Below are 19,151 nucleotides of genomic sequence, written 5' to 3'. Positions count from 1 at the left end.
GAATATAAATTGAGCATATAAAAGAACACCTGATAGTAAACGTGTATTTTGGCATTCTGCATCAGGTATGGTTAATCTTTTTAAAACTGGTACATAAGCAGCTGTAAAAATGTTCAATTTTATTTTGGATATAAAAGTGTGCTATTAATCTGTAGATGGCCAGAGTTGATTTGACCGATGAAGCTGTCAAGTTCCTTACTTTATTCTTCCATGTATATTCCCCTGAGATGCATGCTTGGTGGAACTAGACAACCATTTCAGATATAAATAGTATATGAAGAATGATCAAGAGTATATAACTTCACTTCTGTGCTAGAACCCTCAAACTCAACAATGATCAGCTTTCCATTTATAGATGACTGTTACTAATTGACCACTATATTTATGTTTGTACATATCCAAAAATAAATATAAAAATTGGGACTACTTCCTGTCTTGGCATTTTGTCTGGTAATATTTACTAAGGTTGATATTAGATAATTTTTCAGCTATAGTTCTATGAAAATATAGTTCCCATTGAAGACTGGTTGCTGCTTAGAAAACTCCTCACTTGGAAACCCCCTTTCTGGGCCTTTCTTCCACTACCACCCTTGTCTAGTATCTGCTCTCTTCACCATCTCTATCTTAGTTTTCCTCTTTTCTTTTTCCTTCCCAGTACAGCTACTGACCCGCACCTCCATTTTTTATTTTTTGTATTTTTTTCTATTTCTACTAGAAGAGGAAGGGTGTAAACACTGTATATAAGTAATTTCTATGTGAGAACTTTAGGTTGGAAAGATGAGGAAGGTGATCGTTGATTTTGGAGAGGGGGTGAGCTCTAGTTTTATACTAAATGCCTTTTGGAGATACAGATAGTGAGGCAAACTGGATAAATCATGAGTTGGATTACAGCATGATGGAATGATATGCAAATCTCACTCCTGAAAGAAATATGCTGGATTTTAAAATAGAGAGCAAACTGCATCTTTCTTCTGGTGTGCCCTATTAGAAATTTTATATATATCTATATCTATCTATATATCTACCTACTATGGTAAACTATTCTGTTACTGTTGTATTTCAGTAGCTGTCCAATTCAACCCTGGAAAATATATATATATATCTGTGTGTGTGTGTGTGTGTGTTTTTCTGAGGTTCTCACGGGTATTTGTATGTGGATCTTTGGTTATTCGGGTTTTCTCCCGCGTAAGATTGGAAGTATCTACGTAACGTTTCGATGAAGTCTCATTCATCATCTTTAGGCTTGTGTCTTCGGCTCTGTGCTTGCACTGGCACGAAGCCGAAAGCACCAGCCTGAGGATGGTGAGTGGGACCTCACCAAAACGTCACCAAGATACTCTTAATCTTACATGGGAAAAGACCCAAACACACCGAGACCTACATATATATGTATGTATATATATGTATGTATAAGTACATTAAGCTTGGTTAATGTTAAGTGTGATTAGATTTTGTGTTCCAGCTATTGTTTGAATGCCTAGCATATTTGGTTAAAGTATGGTTTTATCTAATGGACAATCCAGAAAATAAATTAGATTAACCTTGTTATATGAATACAACTAAAAGCTACCTACATAATGCTAAATCTCCTGTTCCTATAATTTTTAATTGACAAAATGATGCATCATAAGGCAACAATGTTTGAACCAAGGAGCTTGGGTGGGGGTTTGCATGTGTATTGCATTATGGGTGCAGGCACGCGAGGACAAAAAGGTTAGCCATTATTGTGCTATAAGATTCACATAGAAATTGCCCAGCCTTTCTGAGCATTTATACATTAAGAATAAAATATAAGCACATTTAGCATCCCTGTAGAATTTACAACATAATAACTGAGAAATGAATTCAATCATCTGGGCATGTTTGGTTAATAGGGTTTCACAGTATTTGGTAAAATGTAGTGTTTGGCTTTTAAAAATGCTATCTTCTATACCAATATCTTGCTATATCCCAAGTGTCCTTTTTTATTTAACTTCTGCCATGTTGGGGCAGGCTACTAACTTCAATCTGAAACTTCATACAGGTATCTCTTTTTCTTTTTTGTGAATTGTTTGGTTTGGTCATAATGTAAAGAAATTAGGAATGGTACAAAAAATCCACATAATGCCAGCTTCTGCTCTACAGTCTGTTTCCAAGGGAAGAGGAAAACTTAAAATTAGAAGACTTGGGTTGACTGGACAAAATTAGATATTCAGCCAGAGGTTTAGATTAATCTCAAAAATTTTTGGCATACTGATTCATGTTGAATAACCAGATTCTGCAACTACATCATGATAGTTGATAATCTTTTCAGAAGCAATAGCTATCTATGCAATGCAACGTAGGGAAAAAGCCAAAGTAATTTTCTTCCTTGTATAAACGAGCCTCTTTATACAATATACATACAGCACAGAGGAAACAAAGTTTTCTTTAAAAAAAACCTATCATAGTCCATGTCCATTCTGTCTTATGAATAACTTATTTAGAATAAGAATCTTATCTATACAAGTTTTCAAAGGATAAATAGGATTGCGCAAGAAAAACTGATCAATGGTTTCAAAATTCTTACCTAGCCAATTCCCAAACTCTTTCTTCTAGGTAGCATAATTTAGCAAAAAAAAAAAAAGTGATCTCCTTCACTCTTTGTTCATAAAATTTCCAGATACAAATTGGCTATTCTGTTGCAAAAAGAAGAATGAAAACCTGCTGAAGAAGGTGGAAACATTTTACTTTAACATTCAAGCAGTTGTGTTACTGAAGTAACTCTGCTACAGGATATAGAATTCTATCACTGTTTGTCTTTCTATAACATAAAAACAAACTAGCTGGAAAAACTTTACAATATGTTTAACACACGTTTGCATTTGAAGACCGGCATCGAGTCCATATTCCAGTTTAATCAATCTGTAAATACTAAAGATGCCCTCACACGCTTCTCAAGTACACATACTTGAGAATAAGGATTCAGGAATACAAGGCCCAGAAAAGGCATCCGCCTACAGTCCGCCAGACATCTAAACTACAAACCAGCTCCGCAGCCTTTCCTCGAAAGAAATACTTGACCACAAAAACACAATTTCCCCCAGCTTTGCTATATTCAGTTTACAGCCCAACTTAACGAGGAGAAATCCCAGCCTGGTCGAGTCGGGTTGAGTCCCCGATGCCGGTAAATTCTTTTCCATCGTGGGGCGAATAGGGCCGAAGGCGCAAAAGAAGTGAACCTCCAACCGCTTCTCAGTCGCCGGAGTGAAGGCGGCCTGGACGACGGAGCCTTCAGAGAAATCAAATATGGCGGGAGAAGGCGGGAGGCGAGCGGCCTGGCCTCCAATCACTTCCTCCCTCCCTTCTCCCTTCTCTCTGAAGAGGAATCCCAGGCCCCGCCCTCCTCGCACCTGTTGCGCGCGGGCAGCAGCCAGTCCCCGCTCCCCTTCGCTACCTTGCGCGACTGGTAGCGCCGCTATTTGCTCGCTCGCTCTTTCGCTCCCTCCCCCCCGTTTCTTGCGGCTGCGCCCTCTTTTCCCGGCCTTGAAGCAACAGCAGCTGTAGCAACCTCGACGCCGCTGCCGCTTCCTCCTCTGTAAACCACTCGGCTCCGGCCTTGACGTCGTTTCCTTCCAACATGGCGAGGACGGGAGGCTGCTGCTTTCGCCGCCGCCGCCGCTGCCGCTCTCGCTTCTGCCGCTGCTTCTAATGGAGGCCGAGGCAAACGGGCAGCGCTGCGTTCTTGTGAGACCCGATTCGTCCCTCCTCAGCGTCGAGCAGGGGCTGCGGTAGCCGCCTGGTCAGAGCCGGGTTTCGGTTTCGTCCGAAGAGGGGAGACCCTTGCCCGGGAAGTCTCCTCGGGTCTCAGCCGGCGGAGCCCTGAGAGTCACCCCCGCTCATCCTCTCCTTTCCCCTCACTTTCAGCGCGCCCCCATGTATGAGGGGAAGAAAACGAAGAATATGTTCCTGACACGGGCTTTGGAGAAGATCCTGGCCGACAAGGAGGTGAAGAAGGCGCATCATTCCCAGCTGCGCAAAGCCTGCGAGGTGGCTTTAGGTAAATAGGAAGGGGAGACGGGGAGGGGGAGGGAAGAATTGGGGGGGAGGGAAACCGGGTACCTGCGGCGGGCAGGCTGGGCCTTAGACTTGAATAGGGCGGCTGTCATTGTAGGGAGAGGCCGGCCTGGGAAAGAAAAGGCGACAGAGGAGCCGGTGAGGGTGGTTTGGGGTGAAAGGGCTGCGGGCGCGGAGTGGGGCGACAGAGATGCGCCGCGGTCAGTTTTCGGCTGGATTTGGAGCCGGGAAGGGAGAGGATGAGCTGCCGTGGCCCTCCTGATACGTGAGGCCAGGCCTTTGTGATCTAGCAATGCGGCGAGTGACTCGAGGTAGATGCGGGGTTGGGAGGCAGGCGGGGAACCCCTGTAGGCTCTTCGTGTGTGTCTTGGGAAAGAACCTGGAGCGTAAATCTCGGTGAACAGGAAGAACATTAATTATCAATTAACCATCCGCCTCTTCCTCCCCTCCCTTGCGTCGACGGCGAAATATAATCGGTTGCCTTGACAAGGCTTGCTTTCTTTTCTTTTCTTTTTTTTTTTAACCTCCTCCCTCGCTCATAAACACACCCTGCATGAATAGGCAAGGGAAGGTGTGTAAAGAGTTGACCTGGAAGAACAAGGCCGTCTGGGAGGGAGCAGGTGATGGGCAGCAAGGGGAGGGGGGAGGAAGAGAAGGGAAGCTGAAGACAAGATGATGATGGAAAAACAAGGGACAGTGATACCCTGGCAACATTAAAATTTGATACCTGATTTGAGAGGCTGTTGTGTAAGGAAAATGCGTAACATCTGAAAAGGAGGTGGTGATGGAAGAGTACTGTAGCATACTGAAATGTGTTGTTTGGAAGGATTTGTGTTTCTTGTCTTACTGTTTACTTAAGCCACTATGGAAGGAAATATGAAACTGATATTTATTAAATATGGATTTATAAAACATACTGAATATCTGACATCTCCCTTTCTTTGTAGAGCTCTAATCTGCATTGGATGATCCTAAGAATTATTTTGCTAGCATTAAAGATATTATGCAGTTTGAATATTCTGTTAAGTGTTCTTTCTTTGATTAATTACTTCACAGACCTCTTTCAGTCTTTTGGATATTCTTATCAATGGATTATCTTCTAAAGTATCTTGGAAGATAATATATGTACAAATTTTCAGTACGCTCTTTCCATCTGTAATCTTATTTGAGACAATTATTATCTGTCCTTTGACATTTTCAGTATATTAATTGAAGATTGAGATTTCTTCCTGACTTGGAGTCTTTCCTTGTTTTTCAATGTGTGTTTCCATCTTCAGTAGTTTTGCAAATGTTGTAATACTGCTTTTGTCACTTCTAATAGCTCTGTTAAAAAATTATTTTTGTCAAATTCCTTGCTGAGATCTTTTTCTTGGTTTTAGTTTTCTATCCAATCTCTCTGCTCTGCAAAGGGGAAGGGGAGTGATTTATCTCCTTTGCCTTACCATTCTTTCTCCTCCTTGGAGAGATTGGAAAGAGAGGGATTCCAGGAAAATAAGCTGTTTATGTGTACTAGACAACAAGCAGACATGAGCATTCTAAAGAATTGTCTATTTCCAGATCGTTAAGAAGGACTACCACTATGATTCTTCCTTAAAATTGGATAATAAAGATAGTGAATGTAGTAAAGCATTTGTGTATATTTGGCTGTTGGGCAATCGTTATTTGTACTGAGATCAAAAAGGGAAAATTCTTCCTTCAGTTTGTGGGATGGATCATCTTGATTTTCATTACTCTTTTGCTTTTGCCTGTTTTTCTTCCAATGCCAGCCTTGTTGCTTAACTACATAAAAGCAAGTTCTAATGGAGGCAAGGTTAATCCAATAAGAACTTAGTTCTGACCCACCTTCAACCCCAAAGATTTACTGAGTGTCTTTGGGCCAGTCGTTCTCACTCTAGAATCCCTGAAAGGGTATTGTTATAGAGAAAAATAGGAAGAAGTACTATATCTGCCAACTCAAACTTCTCAATAAAATTCAGGATATAAATCAAATAAAAAAATACTATGTTAAAATTGTAAAAAAATTACTAGGCTGACTTTGCTGAGTGATATGTAAAAATAAAGTGTTATATTTTTGCCTTTGGAGAAAAATCAAGATTACAATGATTACTAGAAATGTAGAAATGAATCTACATAATAAATTTGTATATACATTGATTGAGTATACAAATCATTATGAAAGTCTAATTAAAGGTGACAAACACATTTATAGAATTAGGCTGCTAACTCCTACATGTATAGGTTGAGGTATAAATCTTACAAAACCAGTTAGCTTATACCTTCAGGCTTGCTTCACTTTTTCATATTAGAGGAAAGATATTGACTGTGTTTAGAATGTAGAAAGGGTATAGATTGTGTACTCTCCTTCCTTCCCGTTACTTAAATATTCATTTTAATCTGTATGTTGTTCCAATCTTCATGTTTTTTACAGTTATATGAAAACTGGATCAACAGTCAATAAAAAACAAAGCATTCCCATGAGTTGTTTTTTTTTTTAAACAAACAAGCAAACCTTGAACTTGAACTCACTGGGTGAAGGAAAACCTACCACTACTTTAATTACAATACTGTTTGAAATGCTAGGAAACTTTTTCTAAGATTCAGTTGGAATCTACTTTTCTTTAAATTAAATCCTTTATTTCATGTTCTGCATTTGGTATATTAGAAACAGAATCTGGTGATCTCTCCATATAACCTGTCTGCGGAGATTCTCAAACATCCAGATTATGGTTGTCTTGAAGGTGCTTTTTTCAAAAATAACTGGACTTTCTGGGTTTTTTCTTTGAAAACATTTCACCTCTCCCAAGAAACTTCTTCAGTTTTAAAGAAGTTTCTTGGATGAAAAGCAAGACACTTTGAAAGTTCAATTGCCTTTTGGAAAAGCACTTTTGGAACTCCATATAACATCTTTTCTGTATTAGAGTTCTCTTAGTCTTTTCTTCTCAAGGCTAAAATACTCAGTTCCTTTAGTCTTTCTTCATAACTGTATGTATCTAGTCTCCTGATCATTCCCATTATTCTCTGAATTTGCTCCAGTGCCTCTGAATTCTTTTTAAAGTATGTTCCCAGGATTGCATATGGCACTTGAGGTGATTTGTGATCCATGTAGAATAAAGTACAACTTGGACATTTGGAAATTGTTTTGATGATGTAGTCTAAATTTGCATTTCCCATATTATACTGCTGAAGTCTTCAGTTTGCGATCAAATATTATTCCATCATCTTTTTTTTACAAGTCCAGTCAATAAGAAAGATCTCACTTTCTATACTTGTGCACTTTATTTCTGTTGAATTAATAACTTGGCATTTTTCTCTGATGGTTTCAATCTATTCCTTAATCTAATTTTACATTTTATTCCTATCCTTCTAGATTATTAGCCATCCCACCCAGTTTTGTATTATATTTATCTTTAATTAGCATTGGTTTCTCCTCTTAATCCTCTTGCAGGTAGTCCTCACTTAATGACCCTTACTGGGACTGGAATTTCTATCACTATTGGAAGGGTTGTTAGGTGAAAGGTGATTGCATCATTTAGTGATGACAGTTCCAGTAGTTCCAGTTTTTTGTTGTTAGTCCAGGACTTCATGCTTCTCCTGATCTGTGTTTGCCTCCACTTCAATTCCCCGAAACAGCTGTCTCCCCCTCTTCCCATATCTGACTTTTTTGCTTTTCTGCACTCTGCCACATACCCCACTGCCCCCAGCTGACCTTTGCTGAAAGTGCTCTTGGAGAACTGGCCTACTGGCTTCAATATATTGGAATTTGCTGGCTCTTCACAAGGCTTTGCAAGAGGAAAGCTGGGCTAAGAGTGAACAGAGGGCCTGCAGTTGGTTTTTTGGTGCTGGGTTTGTCTCCACCCTCGCTAAAGCCCTGCAGGCTGGCACTTCCAATATGACCCGAAGAGCTTGCACTTCACCTCTGGGAAGGTATCTTTCTTCCCTTTCTTCAAATTCTGCTGCCACTCTGAATAATGCCTCAAGCACAGTTTCTACTTTCACCTGGGGAGCCACCTCTTTTCCTGCCTTGCCTGGTAATCAAGTGTGCTGCACTTCACCATCCTGTCCCACAACCTCCTTCTAGGCCAGGCCCACAAGCTCCCTATAGATGAAATGCTGTTGCCATGTTATGCTCAGTGCACACAGCCAGTGGCTGCATGCTCGCCCAGTATCTGGATCCTGGGCCAGCAGCAGAGGAAGAAGACAGCAAAGAATTAGCTGGCAGTGGAAGTGATGTGTGTGTGTGTGTGTGTGTGTGTGTGTGTCTGTGTGTATTGAAATGCCCCTGTAGTCGAAAGTACACATGGGCTTCCAAGTGCCCAAATTTTGATCATTGACCACATTGATGCTGTGACAACCATACCTTCAAGGACCAGTTGTAATTCTTGTTCGTTCACTGCCATCACAGTGCCATCATATAACAAATGATCATTAAGCAAAGACTATCTGTAATGATACAATTACTGAAGAATAAAGGTTCAGAAGAGAACTTTGTGGTATCCCATATAGTACTTTATTCCAATTTAATGAGAACACAATAAGTACTCTTAAGTACTATGTATCACTATTTTATATGTTAGGCTGTTCTGTGCAGGCTTGACAAAAAGAATGGGATAGAATATCAGATGCTTTCTGTAACCAAGATATTGTTGCATCTTGCTTTAATGGCAAGATATTTTTGCTATTAAAGGTAATACCTATTCTCAAGTAAAAGTTTTAATTTTGCAGAACAGAAGTTTTCCCTACTATTATTTTTATATAGTTCTTAAATGTTTTCCTTAGCATTTGTGATCATTTGCTCTTGCAGTCCTTTTTTTAAAAGGCCAGGATAAACGTTTTTAGTCCAGTCCTGACTAACTGCTCTTTAGACTATGAAATTGGCCATGTAAAAAAAATCTAAAGTCTGTAGGAATGATGTTTTTGCTGTGCCATCTGAGGTTTTATTGGTATAATTTAGATGCCTAATGAAATTTCTAATTACCAAATTTAAGGCTTGTTCTGTGATGATCAACAGATGTATCCAGTTACATGTTGTCTGTTTGCACATATGGTGTCAGCCTCTTTGACAGCTGCTTAAAACCATAGATTCTTTCCCAAGCCTGATTCTTCCAGAGTTCTCTTGAATAAGATTTGCTGAGATAAATGGGATGGACTTAACAAGAATTCCAGCAACTGAGCTATTGCCAATTTGGAATCAATATATTCCATCTGGGCCATACTACCTGCAGAAGTTGTCAAAATACCCAATATAATAGATTATTTTCCCTTCTGCATTGAGGAAATAGTATTCAAAATACTAATGTGATTTTCAGGTTGTTCAGAAAAAGGAACAATTGTTTAGGAACCAAATGACATACATCTGGAAATTTGAATCTTGGCAAATGGACTTTTCTTCTTGGTTTGAAGCTTCCATCAGCTTTCTCAGTCTGATAAGCTGATAAGCACTGAAATGTTTGAAACAAAAAAGAAAAGATGCCTACTTGCCATGACTCAACTTCCAGACAATTCTATGTGGATGACTAACAATCTTCATCAACAAATGACATATAGATTGTTCTATCTCTAGCCTTTCAACACAATTGTAGCATAGGGTTCTGACCTGTATAAAAATAGTGCAGGTAATTCTTGACTTATGACTATAATTGAGTCTGCCCATTATGGCTATCAGTTGTGATAGTCATAAAGTAGGTCATCACATGACCAGACCCAATTTTACAACCTTTTTTACAACAGTCGTTAGACGAACCCATTGTTCCCTATAAGGTACATTTGCTGAAAACCAGAAATAAACTGGTTTTCAGCAAAATGTCATGAATTGTGATCGCGTGACTGCAAGATAAGGCAAACATCCAAAATGCAGTTATATGAACCACAAGGGGCAGATATCAGAACCAGGTTGTAAGTATTTTTGGGGAACTCCATCGTAACTTTGTCGTAATAGCAATAGCACTTAGGCTTATATACCACTTCACAGTGCTTTACAGCCCTGTCTAACTGATTTACAGAGTCAGCGTATTGCCCCAACAATCTGGATCCTCATTTTGGCCACCTCAGAAGGATGAAAGGCTGAATCAACCTTGTGCCTGGTGTGACTGCCTAATTGCAGGCAACTTGCAGTCAGTAGAAATAGCCTGTAGTACTTCATTCTAACCACTGCGCCATCATGGTAACATCGTAACAGTCCTCAACTTATGATTGCTTAGTGACAATCTGTATTTTGTTGTTGTTCTGCCATAAAACAATAAAAGTAAGGAATTAAAGAATGTACTTAGAAGTGTCATTCAGGAGGGATTTAAGTGCTCATTCCTATCTTCTACTTACTGTCATTCTTTCTTTCTGAAGGCCTCACAGAACTTTTTATCTAAGTGTGTGATATCACTCACTTCAACAACAATGAGAAAATCAAACTAAATGTTTTCAGTTTGAGTTAAAATAGGCTCTCTCCCAGTTGGCCATAACTTAGTCCTACAGCTAGTCCTCAACTTATGATCACAATTGAGCCCCAGAATTTATGTTGCTAAGTGAGATATTTGTTAAGTGAGTTTTGGTCCATTTTATTTTCTTGCCACAGTTGTTAAGTGAACCACTGCAGTTGTTAGGTTAGTAACATAGCTATTTAAGTGAATCTGGCTTCCCCATTGACTTTGCTTGTCAAGAGGTCGCAACAGATAATCACATGATCCTGGGGCACTGCAACCAGTATAACTGTGAGTCAGCTGCGAACTATCTTAATTTTCATCATGTGACCATGGGATTGCTGCAATGGTCGCAAGTGTGAAAAATGTCATAAGTCATTTTTTCAGTGATTGTAACTTTGAACAGTTACTAAATGAATTGCTATAAGTCAAGGACTAGCTGTATTTGATTTCTGAAAACTTTAATAAAATTTAATAAAAATTACTTTCCAATTAGCATGAGAATATTCTGGTTTATGATCTCACATCTTCAGTAGTTTACTACCCTCATCTTTTTTTACTCCTCTGTTACTTAATTGATATGCAAAAATTTGCCTGATTTTGTTTAAATTAGTGCTTTGGATCAATAAACTATTGGTCCAAAGTAAGTCCTCTCTTTTTCCAAAGCTAAAGCTGAAGCGTTGTCAAAACCTGAATGCATTATTCTAGTCACACAGGAAAAAAAGGCGTTTGGACAAAAAAAATCAGGAGGAGTCTGATGTCACTTTTTTCTAGATAACAAATATTTAAAAGCCATACATTTTATGAGCTGCATCTCATCTCATCAGATGCATAGAGGTGATGGGAGCTGCAGCTCATGAAAGCCTAACACCTTTTTATAAATGTGTTAATCAGAAAAGGTGCTATCAGACTCTCCTGAATTTTTGCCACTATAAAGTAACACATATCTCCTCTTACAAACGTATGTGGAGTTGCTTATTCTAAAAACTCTAAGCCTTTTAAGACGTGAATTTATGCAAATAAACATGGCTTCACCAGTCTACCACTCAGCCACCACAGAAATCAGATGAAGAGAGCACACAGATGAAGTGACAGGAAGAGGCTGAGTCAGCTAATCCAAACCCTGAGCTAGAAAATGGGCTCAATCCAGCAATGTTGTCGCAAATTGAGAGAAAAGCAAAGTCAAGGAAGGAAAGAATAACGTTTTATCAAATAGTGGTACTAAGTTAGTTAGAGTTATGTGGGTCTGGGACTGTTTGCTGTCCTACAAAACAGAGTACAGGTTGGCCAAAAAGGGAGAGTTGAAGGAGAAGCAGTCCCTTACCTTGGGAGAGATGAGCCATGGAATTGGGCGGGACTGAGCCCAGAATGGCTTGGATTTGGATGGGTTCTTGAGTAATGATTGACAGAATTTGGATAATGATGGTAATGGGGAGTGCCAAAGTTGCCATTGCTAAGTAATGTGGTCACATGACATTGTGCTTTAAGACTGCATTGCTTAGTGAAGGAATACGGGTCCCAATTGCCATCAGAATTCGAGGACTACCCGTAATATATTTGATTTGGATTTAGCCTGGTGCAATGTATGAATCGTTTTTGTTTTAAGGTTGTATACAAAATAGACTGCTACAGTTTAATCAGTCTGGATTAAAACAAATCTTGAGTTAGTATGAATAAATCTAATTGCTGGCATAAATGCTAAATGGACTGAAATAATTTTCTATTACTTGTGAACCTACAGCAAACTGTCCCCTGGTAACATTTAAAAACCATCTCTAATTTTCCAATTTTTGCACTGATTATTTTGTATTTGCTAAGTATATGCAGTCCCCCTTAGATTTTTGAGGGAAAAGGAGAGTATCCTTATTTTTTTATTTTGTATATTTATACTAGTTTTACTTGTATAACTGTGACTTGTCATACAGAATTTAATTGTACCTTTTTTAATGTCAGGATGAAGCTAATTAACTAAATAAAAACCTGGAGCGTTATTTTATGATCTCGTATATTTAATTGTTGCAAGAATAAGCCTCTGAATCATTTTTAAGATTAATTTATATATTACAGCTTGTCTTTCTTTCAGAAGGTCAAGGCATTGTACACAGTGTTCCTTCGTTCTATTTCTTACCCACAACAGGAGTCATCTGAAGTAGCTTGGGGAAGAGTGTTCTTTCCAAATTTTCCAAAGCTTCTATGGCTGAGTATGGACTTGAGCCTGGATTTCCCTGGTGGCAATCCAAATGCCTGAACCATACCACCATACCTGCTTTTGGTAACATCAGTGCATCATTTCCAAGCTGTTCCAAAGAATCTCAGGCTGCAACCTGGTCACTTGCATACTTAAATTATCAAACAATCATGCCAATCTCACTTAATTACATTACTGTAATATTCAATTTTTAAAATGGATAATTCTTTTGTGTATTGAACATGCTTCATCATTATTGCAGTCTTGAGGAAAAAGGAATATCTGCTAATTTTTAGATTTGTTTACTTGTGTGAATTTCCCCCAGTGATACTCTTGTTTATTCAAGATTATGTTTCTACTCCAGTTCTGATATTAGTCACCACTTGATTCTGTTGTAGAGAATTGCAACTTGTCAAATAGTAGAGAGCTATTTTCATAGATAAAAGCTTTATGAATTTGTTTCCTGATCTGACGTGTAATACCTATAAGCATTTGAGTTAAAATAAATTAACCAGATTAATTTGTGACAGTTTATGTCCAGGTATTTCTCTGGTAGACTTTTCTGCAGACCTGGTTTGATCATTCATTATTAAAAATTTAGGCTGACTATAGGTTGTTCTCAGACACGTACTTCTTGTACTTCATTACTGCAGAAAGGTCTGGGGAAACTTAATTTAGCTTGATTGGTTCTTTTTTCTTTTCGTATATGTTACAGAAGGAATATATTTCAGGCATTCCTCAACTCATTATGCTCAATTGGATGCCTTCTAGCTATTCCTCAATAAGTAAAAAAAACCTGAAATCTGGATTTCAACTAGTGCTCACTTACTGACCACATTTGGAGCTGGCAACTCTGTCACTAAGTAGTGCAGTCATTAAACACAAAATCATGTGACCATATTGACTTATGATAACAGTTCTGGCTGTGGTTGTTAAATGCCACATCACATGACTATGATTTGCAACTTCCCGCTGGCTTCCCCATTGACTTTACTTAGCAGAAGCTGGCTATGAAGGTTGGAAATAGTGATCAAATGACTTTGGGATGCTGCAACCATTGTAAATTGCAATCACCTGATCACAAGAACTCTACAGCTGCAACTTTGAAGACAGGTTGGAAATCTCCTTTCCCAGGGTCATCATAATTTTATCACTAAACAAGTAGTCAATAAATGAGGTACTGAAGCATAAATATTTGTATACAAGACTGGCCTTGTCTTAAAAATGCACAAAACATTCAAGTCAGATAATCTCAATATGGATTATGGAGTGGTTTACTGATGTCTCATTATGTGTATATAGAGAGATTTTGCTGGCAAATCCAGTATTTTGGTGGCTGCTGAAGAATAGCTGAAATTCTATAGCCCTATAATCTCTCTTTATATTGGATTTTGTGATCATTTTCTTTTTTGGTTCTTTATTTCTGTTTTCCAAACAGAAAAACTATGGTGAAATACTATAAATATTAACACTAATATCTTAATTTTTAAAATGCCAACAATTTCTCTTATGCAAAAAGTATAATCCCAGTAATTTTTCTCATGTATAAAACTGTACAATAATAGTAGCCATTAAACAAAATATCAGAAGTAATTGCATAAAATATATTTTCAGCAAGGAAGTGCATGTTGGCAAAATTATTCTGTAGGATTATATTGTATTATGGAAACCACATGATACTTTAATGTGGGCACATTTAAAATCTCTTTATATATTTAAAGAAATTCTCTGTTCATTCCTTACGACTTATCAACCTTGAAATGTTAGCTATAACCTATTTGTACTAATGATAAAAGGAAGGAAATTGATGTATACTTCAAAAGCTTTTTCATTCTGAGTTTGTATATTTTAAATATGTCCTTTAATATATTATTTGAATCAATTATAGATGATGGCAATTTTTCAATATTTTTTTATCCACAGAAAATGTCTCATTTTAAAAAGCAGTTGAAAAACCAATAATGTAATAAATTTGAGTTGGGCAGTAAATCTAATGCCAGTAAGATCTGAATTTTTTATGTGTGACAATCCCTAGAGAAAATTTATTTACACATATTAATTTACTGGTTAACTCCCAAATTTATTCTTAATATTAGTAATTATAAGTCTCTTTTGCATCAAGATGTTCAGGTTTTTTGGAGATATTTTGGGAATGCCTTGGCGCTGCCTTCTTCAGTTACTTTCCCCCAAGTTCCCTAGTCTAGTCTATATTTCAGGGATTTCCTAATGATGAGTAGATACACTGTAATAATAAGTATCATCTTAAATGCACAGTATTTATATAATCCTCCTCTTTTCGAAGGAGGACAATATGCATACTAAACAAGAGTTCAATGCAATGTAAAATGCAGCAAGCTGGCTTGAACTAAGAGATTTCAGACTTGGTTTGCTTATTTTTTATTATAATTTTTATTGCTAGACATTAGTAGGAGTTTTAAGTTTTATGAAATATAATTATTTAAAGCCAAAAATATACCAAATATTAGGGAAAGTACCAATATAAGTGTGTTTATGTACATAATCAGTATGGTTAATAGTAAGACAAAATAGGTACAAAAAGAAGAATGAGTAGAAATCTTCAAGATTTGGGAAAAGGGCTTAACATTTGAATTGGATTCAATCTCAGGGGAAAAGGAGTATTGAAATTGCTCTTTCTTGAGCGCTGAAGAATCTTAGTCCTTGTTCCAGACTTTAAACTGATTAAAAGAGTAAGAGATTGTGACTTTGACGTGCATTTTGGAAGTGAAGCATTAAGTACAAGACATGCAATTGCCCCATAGAAGACAGTCAGCCTAATAACTACACATTCTCCTCCATGCTGCATTGAGAGCCCAGGATGGGTTGACTCCTTCCTATGATGTCATTTAGCTGAGTCTGTACTAAGATATAAAAGCCAGCCCCCGGGAGAGACCCCAGCTTTTGACTCAGCTCCTTTCAGTCAGTAGCTGTGTCTCTGAAAGCGTTCTGTTAGATAGCACTCACCAGCGATCTTCAGTACTTTTTCCTCGCTTCAAGCAGCTCCCAGGGATCTGGGCAGCTGCTCTTCCAGGAGAGCAGGGCTTTCTCTCCTGCAATGTTGGGAGCAGCGTTACCAGAGCTCTGTGCAGGCAAGCTGGGCAGCATCTGTAGACCTCCCCCACGCCTGCGGTTTTGAGCAATCGTAAAAATGATAGGCAAACCAATAAAAGCACAAGCCAGCTGATCGTGTGGCCGGTTGCTGCATTTTTTCCTTGCTGACTTCACTCGGGGCTCTGTATAGCCTAAGGAGCGATTCTTCCATCTCGGAGCCTGTTTCCTCTAGTCAGTGGCCATCTTGGATTGAAGCCTTCCACCACGAGGTGAGCGGCCATTTTGTAACCCCGGGAGCCATTTTATACCCTATAAGGGGCTTAATACAAAAAAATTCTAAACAGTTTCTTTCCAACGCAAGAGCCTTTATTCTAGAAATGGAGCAAGATAAGGCTCAAGCAGATCTTCCCCCCCAGTGGAACAGTCTCTTAAACCCAATAAGAGAAAAAGACGTAGGCAATGCACCCAATCAGTCCAGAGGGAGGTGGCTGCTAAAATCAGAGCTAAGGCTGTTGCCCCTAAGAAGGCAACTCAGGCTGAGTTGATGGCGGAGAAGTGCACACATGCAGCCCTAGAGAGGCAGTTCAACAGAACTATTCAACAGAAGGGAGTGCAACTACAGTATATTTCAGGTGATACTCATGGGCCCCAGCCAAGCCCTCCCAGGGGAGCAGAAATTATCTATGAGCCTTTCCATCCTCCATCCTGGTCTCCTGAGGCTCTTGCAGTACAATCAGATCCTCAGGATCTAAGCAGATCTGAGCCTTATTTCCAACAAGCTTCTAGGCCCTGTGCTCCTCCCCCTCCCTCCAGGCCCCGAAACGCTCCTTAATCTAGGCCTGAAGCCACCTTCACCCCCACAGCAGCGGGCCTTCTGCCTTCTGCCTCTACCTTTGAGCACAGACCACGGGGTATCCAAGATGTTGTCTCATTGGCCATTAGGCAGGGATTGGCTGAAGGCTTCAAGCAAATTCTTCAACCTCTGGAAAGGGTTCTCAGGCCCTTCTAAATCTATAAGTTCCTTGCCTCATCACCCTGATTTACACAGGCCCCAGGACCTCAGGGTCCATTCTTCTCTACCGGAATGGGAGGAGGTTGATGAGGAAGGAAGGGCTTCACCATCTGAACACAGTTACTCCTCTCATTCAGAGTGTGAAGAGGGTGAGATTTTTGACCAAAATCTTTCAGAGGAAGAGGATTCTCGCCCAGAGCAGACATCCTCTGCATTGGTCTTCAAACCTACTCTCTTCAGGCCATTATTCAGCAAGGCCTTGGTCACTGCCAAGCTGTTGCCAGAGGAAGTGTCTCCCGAGCCACAAGGATATCCCTCTAGCCAAGGGGATTCACTCTTCTCCAAGCCTGAAGTGCGTGCAGAGGTTTTGCCTTCTCCCATTTTGTTCCTGGACATGGTCAAGGAACAGTGCACTTCCCCTTCGGCAGGTCCTTGCCCATATTTTCTGGAAAAGCGTTTCTACAATGTCAGCGCAGCTCTGGACAATGCCCTGGCAGTGCCTTCTGTTGACATTCTGGTTCTGGCCTCGTTCTCATCTTCTGGCACTCCCACGGAGCCAGAAGATATCCTGAAACTGGATGATAAATGTTCCGAACAGACCTTCAAGCGCAATCACCAGGCCGCTGCTTGGGCTGTTCGGGCTTCAACAGCAGCATCCTTTTTCACGAGGGCATCCATACGGTGGCTGTGCCAACTCCAGAATAGATTGCCTGCTTCTGACCTTCAGTCTCACCAAGACCTTAATAAGATTATCGCAGCGGCGGAATTCACTGCGAATGCCACTCTCAATTCTGCCAAATTTGCATCCAAGGCCATGGCATCTTCTATAGCAGCAAGAAGACTTTTATGGCTCCGAAATTGGCAGGCAGAGTCATGCTGAAAATGGAAGCTGTCTTCAGTTCCATTCGCAGGTGATAAGCTTTTTGGCAATGCTCTGGAACCTTATCTCATTGAAACCAGAGATAAACATAAAATTCTCCCTTCCTCTGGGAAGAAAGCTGACTATCGCCCTGCTCCTTATTGCCCTCCTATCTTCTGAGTGGAGACCTCATCTCGCTTCCCCCGCTCTCACAGGCCATACTCCCAACGCCAAGACCAACGGGTGGAAGCATCTGGCAGGCAACAACCTTCTACTAGTAAACGGTCCTTTTGGGGGGGAGGGTGTCGTTCCTTCCGTCGCTCTAAGTAATCCCTCATTCTCCCCACCCATCGGAGCCTTCTTTGCCTCCAAATGGGAGGAGTCAACGACAGACGCCTGGGTGCTCAGCACTATTAGGTCAGGGTTACAATTGAACTTCCTAACGCCACCCCCAAAGAAATTTTTGATCTGTCCTGTCTCTCGGGACATTTCAGGGCAAGCCCTCATGAATCAGGCCATTCAGCACCTTCTTGAAATCAGGGCTATTCAACCTGTTCCCTCCTCTCAACGGGGATCTGGGCTTTACTCTCGCCTTTTCATTGTTCCCAAAGTTTCAGGGGGGTGGCGAGCCATCCTTGATCTAAAATTTCTCAACTAATTTGTAAAATAAAGGCAATTTAAAAAGCAGATTCTGCATTCTATTTTAGAGAGCATTCAGGAGGGCGACCTCCTCTCTTCCATTGATTTCACTGAGGCTTACCTCCACATCCCAATTTGGCCTCATCATCACCAGTTTCTCCGTTTCTGTTACCAGGATACCCATTACCAGTATCGAGCACTTCCCTTTGGCCTCATCGGTTCCAAGGGTCTTCACAAAGGGTCTGGCAGCATTGATGGCATCTCTGTGTTCTATTCCAGTGAGGATCCAATGCTACTTGACAACATTTTGATTCTGTCCTCTTCCATCCATGCAGCCCATCGGGGTCTGCAAATTACCCTGACATATCTCCAGAGCCATGGATTTTCCATCAACACCAAAAAGAGCCAGCTCTCTCCCACCACCAAATTGCAACACTTGGGAGCAGTCATCGATACCACGTCGTGCCAGGTTTTCCTATCCCCAGCTTGTGGAAAGACCCTTGCAGAGATCATCAGCCAGATCCAGCAACATCAAACTTTCCCCCTGTCGCTGCTGTCCAAACTTTTGGGGAAGATGGTCTCCTGTATTGGCATCATTCTGTGGGCTCGGCTCCACTCCCGACCCTTCCAATGGTTCCTGCTTCCCTACCAACAAGCAGGAATCAGCCACTTATCCATCAAGGTTCCACTCCCGCCATAAATCTGGAGATCTCTCAATTGGTGGCATTCCCCATCAATCTGGAGGGGGCTCCTGTTCAGGGACCCAGACAGGCTAGTGATAATCACTGATGCCAGCCTCCTGGGTTGGGGTTCCCATATGCAGGGCCACATAGCTCAGGGTGTTTGGTCAGAGTAGAGCAGACCCTTCCCATAAATTGGCTAGATCTCAGAGCCATTTTCCTGGCTCTCAAGCATTTCAGGCAATCAGTGACCGGCTCT

The 19,151-nt window shown here is 40.3% G+C and overlaps 1 protein-coding gene across 2 annotated transcripts in view; it reads left to right on the top strand.

Moving 5' to 3' along the window:
* The first annotated feature begins 2,695 nt into the window (after nt 1-2,695).
* The window catches only part of ARFGEF1 (ARF guanine nucleotide exchange factor 1), a 68,997-nt gene continuing 52,541 nt past the window's right edge, over nt 2,696-19,151 (top strand). For both annotated transcript variants that reach the window (XM_026706109.2, XM_026706108.2), the window contains exon 1: nt 2,696-4,018. In XM_026706109.2, the coding sequence (XP_026561894.2) occupies nt 3,895-4,018 (124 nt within the window). In that variant the 5' untranslated portion in view covers nt 2,696-3,894. The remainder of the gene's footprint in view (nt 4,019-19,151) is intronic.

Source organism: Pseudonaja textilis, chromosome 3 (assembly GCF_049901715.1).
Source record: "Pseudonaja textilis isolate UNSWEBS1 chromosome 3, rPseTex1.2, whole genome shotgun sequence".
Lineage (NCBI taxonomy): Eukaryota > Metazoa > Chordata > Lepidosauria > Squamata > Elapidae > Pseudonaja > Pseudonaja textilis.
The sequence above is the reverse complement of the archived record's forward strand: the minus strand, read 5'-3'. Positions and strand labels throughout refer to the sequence as shown.